This window comes from Chiloscyllium plagiosum, chromosome 29 (genome assembly GCF_004010195.1).
Source record: "Chiloscyllium plagiosum isolate BGI_BamShark_2017 chromosome 29, ASM401019v2, whole genome shotgun sequence".
In the NCBI taxonomy this organism is placed as follows: Eukaryota; Metazoa; Chordata; class Chondrichthyes; order Orectolobiformes; family Hemiscylliidae; genus Chiloscyllium; species Chiloscyllium plagiosum.
The window spans coordinates 16006525-16017782 of record NC_057738.1 but is presented as its reverse complement, the minus strand read 5'-3'; the positions used below and the strand labels follow the sequence as shown (position 1 = coordinate 16017782).

General features: G+C 38.7%; 1 protein-coding gene across 2 annotated transcripts in view; it reads left to right on the top strand.

Moving 5' to 3' along the window:
* The first annotated feature begins 1523 nt into the window (after positions 1-1523).
* Positions 1524-11258, top strand: part of LOC122564397 (uncharacterized protein KIAA0895-like) — a 43750-nt gene continuing 34015 nt past the window's right edge. Inside the window, exons 1-2 of one of the 2 annotated variants that reach the window (XM_043719196.1) lie at positions 1524-2163; positions 8302-8963. In XM_043719196.1, the coding sequence (XP_043575131.1) occupies positions 2139-2163; positions 8302-8963 (687 nt within the window). In that variant the 5' untranslated portion in view covers positions 1524-2138. Of the gene's footprint in view, positions 2164-8301; positions 8964-11258 lie in introns of those variants that run through there. The other variant, XM_043719198.1, reaches the window with a different exon arrangement.

Here is an 11258-nt window from a genome sequence, read left to right as displayed (position 1 = left end):
TTGTTCCAATTTTTCATCATCTTCAGCTTCTCCAGATCCAAACTTTGCTTTGTATTCAATGATTAAATCTCTTTGCCTCAGACTATATTCCCTTTTGTCTTTAGTGGCACTTGCCCTCTACCCCATCGCAGATTTTCACCATTCTTCACTTCTAGACTTAAAACCTGTTACATATTTGTTTTTTTTTCCAGTTCAGATGAAGTGTTAACAATATTTCTATGCAGATACTTCATGTCTTGCTGACTATTTACAGCATTTTCAGTTTTAATACAAAATCACCAAATCCAAAGTCATTTCCTCTTGTAATTTGTTGTACTAGTGATGTTTGGGAAAGCCTTTTGCCTTTCTTCTAGCAGTGCCAGGGGATCTCCACATCCACTGAAAATGGTCCATGGATCATTAAATTAAAGTTTCACCCAAAATATTGTATCTTCAATGGGATGCCGTCATTCAGATAGAACATTTAAGATTCAAGCTCACAATCTTGATGAGTGCTTGTAAGCCCTAATACTTTAACAATTATGGATTAATCACTATATGTTTCATTATTCAAAATATACACCAAATAATTAGTAGAAAGCCATTCTATCTAATACTCCAAATATCCACTTATAACATCTTCGCTGCCAATACCAATGATTACTCAAATTCTCTTGATTTGGATTTACTTTTATTCAGAAAATTTCAATATATAAAGTGTATTTCCTATGTAAAGGGCATTTATGAAAATTTGCAAATCATGGAATTCAGTATGAGCAACAATGAGCATCCACTGTGATTTGAACACCTCCATACAGAGTTTTTTTCTCTGCAAACTTGCCTGAAAGAGTATGTCAAAAGTATTATAATTTAAATCAACAGGTTGTGCTAAAATCAGTTGAAATTGAATTTTCCCTAATTTATGTTCTCTTAATTATCTAGGTCTAATTGCCACAAGATCTGAATTTACTATACTTGTGCAATGTAATATTGTTTGACTTAAAAAAGTAATTATTGTCACATTAATTTATTCTCTTCACACATTATGGTCCCTTGTATCTTCTGTTATGCACAAGGCTGGTGTTCTTTCAGGCCAATACAACTTAATTATGCTAATACGGTATTTTCCCAGAGAACTACTCCTGATACCTGGGGATATTTCTTTCCTCAAGGAGTGTGGGATACAGGTTATGAATTGTTTGAGGTAGTTCACAGTCACCAATCCTTCAGTCTCTACTTTGTCTGGGCCTATCCAGTGATGAGTGCTGAAGGATACACCTCGGTAGTTTATTGACAGAAGAAGCATTTTCCTTAGATGACATTATCGCTTATTTTCTGCAAATGCAACTACATTTGGCCAGGCAAAATTACTAGGATCTTAGACAGTTAGTAAACACTGTAAACCTGCTTCCTTTGATTGCTCCACAATGTGCAGTTTATCCTATCTGTGACATCATTTGGATGGACGAGGCAATATAACATTAACCCTTCTTACTATAACATTATGCAACCATTAAAATTACAGAATGCATTCCTTTGAATGGTTTAAATAGTATTTATTGGCAGCTAAAATATTCGTTATTTGGATTTGGAGGTGGAACGAAGGCAGAGTGTCCCATCATTCCTGAACGTATTTGCTTGTCGTCCACAAACAATGGATTTCCAACATGTTATTTTCTATTAAACTAGAGTTTAATGTTAAAGGTAACCATTGCAATTAGAAACATACACGATGTTCCCAAGTGACGAACGTCATATAGCGTCTGTTATGACGAAACAGAGGGTTACCTTGGGAACACAGACCAGGGGCTGGAAAGCGGAACGTGAGAATGACAGGTGAGGAGTCAGCGACGCAGACGCCATGGAGGAGTTGGAGACTGCGGCAGTTCTGCGGAACTGAGCCGAACACAGGCTGTCTAGGTACACGGTGCATGGTGAAACCTCATTTAACTACGATGGAGTTCAGTGCAAATTACAAGCCCACTGTTTGTCTTTCGTGACGATGCGTCGAATTGATTACACTGTTGCCATATATATGTATGTATAGAAATTGTGCACCGTCAGTTTCTTTTTGTTCTTCTCTGCAACTGGAAGGAAAAGTATAAAACGGGATCCATCCTCTTCTGGTGGTTTCATCTTGCAATTGCCGGTCATCAGGGATGTTGGAATCAATCCGAGTAACCGGTACGTGTCACTTCCTGTTCTGCGGGGACATTGAGCAAAATATCCAGTTATTACTGTAGTGAGAGCGCGGGGAGGTTTGGTCCGCCTATTCACTGCTTGGAAAATTTAAGGCGAAAGTCTGACTTAACACCTGCCGCATTGCAGTTTTCGATGGTGTCAACTTTTTGTCATTGATCTCAATCATGTCCATTTTTGAGAACGTTTCTTTTTGCTTTTTTTTCAAGCAGACACCTAGGAGTATTGTTTAATCAATGATTTATTTTCGTACAGCTTGAACATTGGAAGATATATTTTAAAAGAAGATTTAATGAGCCGTTTGTCTTTAAAACATTTCCGGTCATCACGTTTCCACTTGATTGACTAGGCTGTTCTGTTATTAGCCAAATAATAGTGCAGAGATTGGCATTTTAAAATGAATAGTTCTGATGATATTTATTTATATTATTTGCTATTTACTACGTGCTGCCATATTTAATCCCCAAACGAGTTTACCTCTAATCTATCGTCATAATATAGAATTCGTCGTGAAGATTGACGTAGTTGATTCTGAGACTAGGGCCTTTAACTTAAATAGAGGAAACTATCATGATATAAGAAGCTGATTGGCTGTGAAAAATTGGGAAACGTTATTTGAAGGGGTGCTGGTCGTTCGGCAACGACAAATGTTTAAAGAGTTTGGAGGCAGCATAATGATTATTCTCTCCATGATTGACACAAAACTAAAATGAGAAAGGTGGGCCGATCGAACATGGGAAATTCATGGTAATATTGGATCCAAAGAAAGGGGTTACAAGTTGGCCACAAAAAGCATCAGACCTGAGGATTGGGATTAGTTTAGATTTCAGCAAAGGAGGAAACAGGGATTGATTGAGAGGGAAAGTAGAGCATGAGAGTAAACTTGTGGGTTGTACAAACAGATTGTAAAAGCATCCACAGGTATAAAGAGAGAAAAAGGTTAGGGAAGACAAATGTATATATCTTACAGTCAGAAACTGTTGAAGTTATAATGGGGAACAAAGAAATGACACACTAATTAAATATATACTTAGGTTCTGCCTTCACAAAGAAATGTACAAACAACGATGTTCCAAAAATGTTGGAGAACACAGGGTCTAGTGAGAGGGAGGAACTGAAGGAAATTAATATTAGTGGGGAAATGGTGTTGAGGAAATTAAAGGGCAATAAATCCCATAGCCTGATAATCTACATCCCAGAGTACTCAAAGAAGTGGCCCTTGAAATAATGGTTGGCTTCCAAGATTCTGTAGACTCTGGAGCAGTTCATGTGGATTTGAGAGTAGCTATTTAACCTCAAGTGTTTTTTAAAAAAAGGAGGTAGAGAGAAACAGAAAATTATAGACCAGTCAGCCTGACATTGGTGGTGAGAAAATGCGAGAGTTCAATATAAAGTGTTTTCATAGCAGTTGGAAAATAGGATCGGAAAGAGTCAGGAAGGATATACAAAAGAGAAATCATGTTTGACAAACCTACTGGAATCTTTGAAGGATGTAACTGATGGATTAATAAGGGGGTTCCATGCATATTATTTTGTCAGACTGTCAGAAGATTTTCAATAAAGTTGAAAACACAAAATTAAAGCACATGGAATTAGGATAAGTCCACTGACATAAATAGGGAACCTGCTGTGCTTTCCCAGTTTCCCATCTATGGATAGGGAACTGTTGGCAAATGGAAAATGAGGAGTAGGAATAAAAAAGTTCTTTTCCAAGTGGCTACCCACCAGGATCAGTGCTTGGATCAACCTGTTGATATTAATGATTTAGATGAGGGAACTAAATGTAATATCTCAAACTTTACAAATGACGCAAACTGGATAAGAAGTTGAACTGTGAGGAGGATACAGAGATGCTTCAGTGTAATTTGGACAGGTTGAGCAAACGGGCAAATGGATGGTGGGGGGAGGTGGATAAATGCGAGCTCATCCAGTTTGGTGGAAAAAACAGGAAGACAGATTAATTTAGGAATGATGATAGATTGTGAAAGGGGGAGATGTAATGAAATCTGGGTGACTTTGTATGCCAATCACTGAAACTAAGCGTGCAAGTGCAGCAGGTGGTGAAGAAACAATAGGTATGTTTGCCTTTATAATAACAGGATTTGAGTACAGGAACAGGGATGACGTGCTGGGCCTTGGCAAGACTGCAACTGGAATATTCTTAATAGTTTTGGTCTCCTCATCTGAGGAAGGATGTTCTGGCTTTGGAGAGAGTGTATTCAATGTCTACTGTACTGATTCCTGGGATGGTAGGGCTGATATATGAAGGGAAACTGATTTGGTTAGGACTGTGTTCACTGGAGATTTGAAGAATGAGGGGGTAATCATATAGAAACCATCTTCTGAAAGGACAGTACAAAGTAAATGCAGGAAGGATATTCCTGATGAGTGAGGAGTCCAGAATCAGTGGCCATAGTCTAAGAATACAGGCTAGGCCATCAAGGACTGAGAAAAAGAGTTTTTTTTTCACCCAGAGAATGTTGAGCCTGTGGACATTTCTGCCACAGAAAGCGTACAAGGTCAAAGCGTTGAATGTTTTCAAGGAGTTACAGCTCTGAGACTGAAGGTATCAAGGGGTATGGAGTGAAAGCAGAAATGGGGTACCCAGTTGGATGATCAGCATGATCACAGTGAGTGGAAGAGCAGGCTCAAAGCGCCAAATGGTCTACTCTTATTCCTGTTTTCTATGTTTCTACCTCTAGGGCCGCCTATTTTTACCCCTATGACTGGCCATGCCATCAGTAATCTGTTATAGAATCAGATAACACAGAAACAGACCCTTTAGTCTAACCAGACCACGCCAGCCATAACTCCAAATTATACTAGTCCCACCTGCCTGCGCGCAGCCCATACCCTTCCAAACATTTTTTTATTCATGTACTTCTGTAAATGTCTTTTAAGTGTTATAGCTGTACCTGCATCCACCACTTCCTCCGAAAATTCATTCCACACATGAACCACACTGTGTAAGGAAAACAATGCACCTTATGTCTTTTTTGTCTGAATCTTTCTCCTCTCACCTCAAAAATATGCCCCCTTGTCTTGAAATCCACCACCCTAGGGAAAAAGACACCTGCTGCTTGCCTTTTTTATACCCCTCAAAATTTTATAAACCTATGTTAGGTGACCTCTCAACCTCCTACACGCCACTGAAAAAAGTCTCAGCATATCCAGTCTCTCCTTAACCATGTCTTTGTTATCTCTGGGTTTTCACTCAGAAATATTCACCCATATAGTCCTTTTAGTCCAAGTAGCATAATTGTAACTGTTTCATTTGTGTTCGTCATTATAATATTGGAATTAACTGTACTGCAGTCCTAACAAAATCATCTTTACGATATAAAAGACAGGTAAAAAAATCCTTCATTTAATTGATCATATATCCTTTAGTAAGTAGTACAAAGTACTGCTCCCTCTAATAGAGTACTTGCTTCTCTCGGGGTTTTTGGTAAGTCACGATAAAGCATTGTCCTTCTCTAAAATCTAGTTGGAGTTTATATTTTGCACATAACTTTAACCTTAACTTGATTACATCACGGTGCTACAAATTAGTAAATAAACTGTGTCGTGGCAGCGGCTATTCAGTTCATTTATAATCTGGTTAAACTTTTTATTTGATCAGCAAGGGCTGCTCCATGTCTTTTAAATCTTTGCAAGTATAAAACCAGAAGACTTGCACTAAAGAGCTAAGCACTATGAAGACTAACTTGACAGAATACAATTTCAGTAGGGTGTTTCACTTTGAAATTTAGTGGAAGAGAACATTTGGTGCAGAGATTTTCTGATTTTTTTTACAACTTGCGGATTGGTCAAAGTGGAACAACAGCCAGCAAAACCTGTGAATTGGGATATTAATTATGTAAGAAGCTGGTGATAGGTTGGTGAATTTTATAGTTTCTTTGAATTAGGACAGTAGCTTGCATAAAGTCTAGGAAGACATAAGCCCTTTGTTAAAGTTATAGTTTAATTAGTTAATCTAAATATAACTACAAATAATCTTTAAGTCATAGTTCAAAATATGAAACCCTGATCAGTTAAACAAAATATTACTGAGTTGGCAGAGTAAGTAATGTATTTCAACTGTAGCACTACTGTGGGAGCTGCTGGACACATTGTGATGTACAGCAAATACGGTTATAGTGAGCATCTACAGCTTGAGAAACATTAGCTCAGAGTTGAAGAACTCTGTCCATTTATCAGACACTGCAAAGAATCAGGACGGGAAAAAAGTTCCCTGAACACATTGACCCCAGAAATTGTCAACCTTTCAGGATAAGTGCTTCAGTTTTTGTTCAGAAGATAGCACTGGAACGGACTCACCCATAGTACTTATCCATCTGATATCAAGTTTTTAAATCCTCTGTGAGCAGGGAGATTGAGCAAACTGACCACAGCACCATAGATTGGAAGTCATCCAAATTGGGAAAGAAGAAAGAATGTAGTCATTGTGGAGGATAGTACAGTTAGTGAGTAAATATTTTTCTCTGTAGCAAAAGTGAGTCTTGAAGCCTATAATGCTTGCTTGATGCTAGTGTTAAGAATGTCTTCTCATGGCTGGAAATGAACATGAAATGGAAGGGGAGGAATCCAGTTGTCTTGATTCACATGGGTACCAGTGACATAGTTCGAACTAAGATCAAGGTTCCAGTAAGGGAGTGTCAGCAGCTCGGGAGTGTCAGCAGCTCGGGACTAAATTAAAATGCTTAACCACAAAAGTAGTAATCTCTAGATTACTACTTGAGCCACGAACAAAATTAGCATAAGGTAATTAAGAAGAGAGTTAAACACATGCTTCAAATATTAATATGGGAGAAATTGGTTTCAATTCATTGGCAGTGGATGCATATAGTGAAAGAGCAAACTCTTCTGTTGAACCCTGCTCTGACCAGTGTCCTGACTGAAGGGAGGGCTTTAAATTTAATAACTAGGGACAGATGGGTAGTTGGTGCTGCAAAAGATAGGGCAGATTTTAAGAAAGCAATAATGAAATCTCATGATATGGATGATGACAACCAAAGCATGACAGAAATGGAAACAGTGTACCACCAAATGAGAGTAGAGTTGGGAAATTATTAAAAATCTTTTATCTGAATACTTGCAGCATTTTAAATAAGATAAGAGCTATAGTCAGCACAACTAGAAATAAATGGGAAGGTGTAATTGTGATTACAGAGAGATAGTTGAAAACTGATCGAGGCTGGAAACTGAATGTTCAAGGGAATTTGACATCTTAGAAATGGTAGGAGGGAGTAGGAGCTTGGGTAGCTTTGTTAGTAAGGAGTGAGATCAGTGCAGTAGGGGGGAATGATACTGGAAGATCAAATGCAGCTAAGACCTAGCAGAGAAAAGACTGCCTTAGTGGGATTAGTTTACAGGACGCTTACCAAGAGCTACACTGTAACACAGAGTATCCTGAAAAGCAGGAATCATAATTTGTAAAACAAAAAACAGAATAATTGTGGGTGATTCTAAAATTCATATAAATTATACAGATCAAATTGGCAATAGTGGCCTTGGGAATGAGCTGGAGAATTGACCACGCACCTTCCCCATCCCAATTATGTCCTGAACCCTTGGAATTATGCCCACACTCTCCCACCTGTCTCTTGTGCTTACCCACCCTTCCGTTAAGTTTCTCCATGCCCATCCTACCTACCATACCATGCTACCCTTTCACTAACATTGAAGTGCTTACTTATTCAGTAACACTAATTATCGTTTAAACTTGTACAACAGCTAATGAGATAAAGAGAAGGCCCTGGTTCCTTTCCCACCCCAACTCTACTCTATTGCAATGTTGGTCTCCAAGGAATGCTATGTACCATGATTCTGGAACAGCTGGGCTCAACTGAACCAACCTCTGCACTGAAGACAATTGTACATGGGGAGATAGTCAATATGTGTGCTTTTAGCTTGTTTTAAACAATTTATTATTCTGTGCAATTGTAGTTAAAGAGAAACTTGGCATTATCCTGCTTGCCTATTCCCTGTTGCATTCCTGTCAGTTTATCACTGAGATGTTTACTCTTGCTAATTACAGGGAACATATATGGAAATAGTCCACAAATGAGGGCCGATTCATGCAAAGTTACATTGACCCTTTCTGTTTTCCAATCTCTGCAGAAAAACTTCGTTGGCCAGAATTGGAATTAGCCAAAAAATCAGTTCTTTTGAATCCCTCTGAAAAATGTGACACAAGCCAAGCAGATCTCCAGCAAGTCTCTGTCAGCATTTTGAAGGAAATATTTACAGGAAACAATGGTTACAATGTCTTGTTGCCAGCAAAGGGAGAGAAGAAACGGTTATCATCCAGCCATCACAAAAAGCACCGAAAATCTGCCAAGCCTTCAGCTGTATTGCGGTACAAGGAACGCCGGACCCCTAGCTCCTCTGTGCCAATGGTTGACAAGGACTGGTGTCTTGGAAGTGGGCATACTGCATTACTCATGGGTAACTTGGTTGCAAGTGATTCAAAATTTCCACTTGGCATATCAGTAGTGGGAAGTGGAATCGGTCTGTCCCAAAGGCCAAAGGGTAAGATAAAAAGACTTTACTTTTCAAGCCTGCAGAGGTCCAGTTTATCGGTTGGACAAGGGAGAGACGGTGAAAGCAACACTCGTAGACTCTGCATCCTGACTGCTGTTAAACCATCAAATGTAGAAAAGGAGAAGATCAAGTTCTTCAAATCTGAGTTCACCTACAATCCACAGTTTGAATATGCTAATCCTGCTTTGCCCAATGTGTTAGCAAGACATAGTATCGCTTCAGATAAATTTCTTCCACAGGTACAGTCACGTTGAGTTCATCTGGTGATAAAGCTGTATTTGAAAAGCAGTATCCTTTGCTTTTGCCTTTATTAAATCTGATTTGTACACGGTTTTAGCATCAAGGACATTTTGCTGTTTGTGTTCTGATGAATGATTGCAGTCTCTAAGCTTTTGAACTGCTACAATGAGTCAGAGCATTTGGTAGCAGTGGTTAAAAATTAGGAACAATATCTCATGAAATTCTATCTCTTACAAAGAAGAGATTTCCTCTTTGAAGTATAATGAGCTTATTTTTATTGTTCCTTCTATATTGACCTAAAAGGGCTTTACAAGCAATGAAGTACTTCTGAAATTTGATCACCGTTGTAATGAAATGAGCATAGTAGCTAATCTGTACACATCCGGAGGTTCAGTTCAGCATTTCATCTGAAGAACTGCACTTCCAATGATGCAGCACACCTTCAGTACTGTGCTGGAGTGTCAGCTTAGATGATATACTCAAATTTTTAGAATGGAACCTGGACTTGTATTATATGAAAGTGAAAAATTGTTTCTATCTTCAGAATAGAAAGTATGAAAGCATCTCAATAATAGTAAAAAAAAATACAAGAGGGACAACAAGGAAATATGAATTTAAAACAATTATGATTACTAGTGGAAAAAAAACCTGATAGCATATAACCTGGAAAGTGACGAAAGAAATCGTGGATGTAGTGGTGGTAATCTTTCAAAATTCTCCAGATTCAGATAGGCCCCAGTGAATTGGAAAGTTGCAAATGTAGCATCTCTAGAAAGAATTAGAAAGCTGGAAAGTATAAGTCAGTTAGTCTAATATCAATCATTGGGAAAATGCTACAATTATTAAGGAGGTAGTAGCAGCAGGAAATTTAGAAAATCATAATACAATCAAGTATTGTCAACATGGTTTTGTCAAAGACAAATTGTGTTTGACAAATTAACTAGTATATTTTTGAGTATATAGCAAGTAGAGTAGTTAAAAGGGAACTAGTAGATGTATTGTATATGAATCTTTCAAAGACATTCAGTAATGTGCCAAATAAGATTTGTGCAGAAAATAAGAGTTCATGATGTTGGAGGTAGTATATAAATAGTGCAAGATGACAGGAATCAATACTGGGGCTTCAACTATTTACAATCCATATTAATGATGGTGATGAAGTGACCAATTATATTGTAGCAAATTTTGCTCATGATACTATAGTGATTATAATGAGGTCAGCCAGGTGGATGCCATTTGAAGATGAGTTCCTTGATTGGACCAGATTAATAGCCCCAATCAAGGAGCCCTGGCTGACAGAGAAGAATAGGAGTATTAGACATCCTGCTTACTCTAAGAGCTGGATCAGTGTCAAGGATTCTCCATGTCTAAGTAACAGGTGATGTGGTGACAGGCCTGTCTGGAGTTATTTTAGTGGCAACGAGAGAAAAGCAAACTCCTGAAGAAATTTACTCAACAGTCGTCTTTGATTGGGGGTAAGCATTTCTGGCTTCATGCATTGATATTTGGGAAGCTTGACTCATTTGATTCTGCTGTTGAAGACTGTGCCCAAGTGTGTGGAAAGAATGCATTATTTTTTCTGGGACAATGACTTTGGGGCAGACGAAACGCAATGAGTAATTCTCCTGACGGCTTATGGAACTGCAGCTTTTTTGGTTATTAGGAGCCTAGTTTTCCCCGAAGTACTAGATTCTAAAACCTTTGAAGAGATGAAGGATTTAGTTAAGGAATATTACAACCACAAACCACCTCTAATTCTCAGGTACTATCAGTTTTACTCGGCAGTTTGAGAACCACGGAGTCTGTATCCGGATCTTTGACAAGGTTAAGGTGACTGACAGAGATATGTGATTTTGGTTTAACCCTTAATGAGATTCTGAGAGACCATTGTATGTGGGATTAATGATGTAACCATGCAAAAGCATTGACTAGCTGAAGCCCATCAAACAGGCACTCCAGCTGGCTTTATAAATTGAGAAGTGCGGCAAGCGGAGCATATGAGTTGCAGAGGGTAAAAACATTGACTGCAGGTGCTGGAAACCAGAGTCTAGATTAGAACAGTACTGGAAAAGCACAGCAGTTCAGGCAGCATCCGAGAAGCAGTAAAATCGACGTTTCAGGCAAAAGCCTTTCATCAGGAATACAGGCAGAGAGGCTGAAGGGTGGAGAGATAAATGAGAGAAGGGGGGGGGGGGGTTACCCCTGACTAATGCACCAAACGTACACATCCCTGAGCACTATGGGGAAATTAGCATGGTCAGTCCACCCAGCCTGAACATCCTTGGACTGTCATG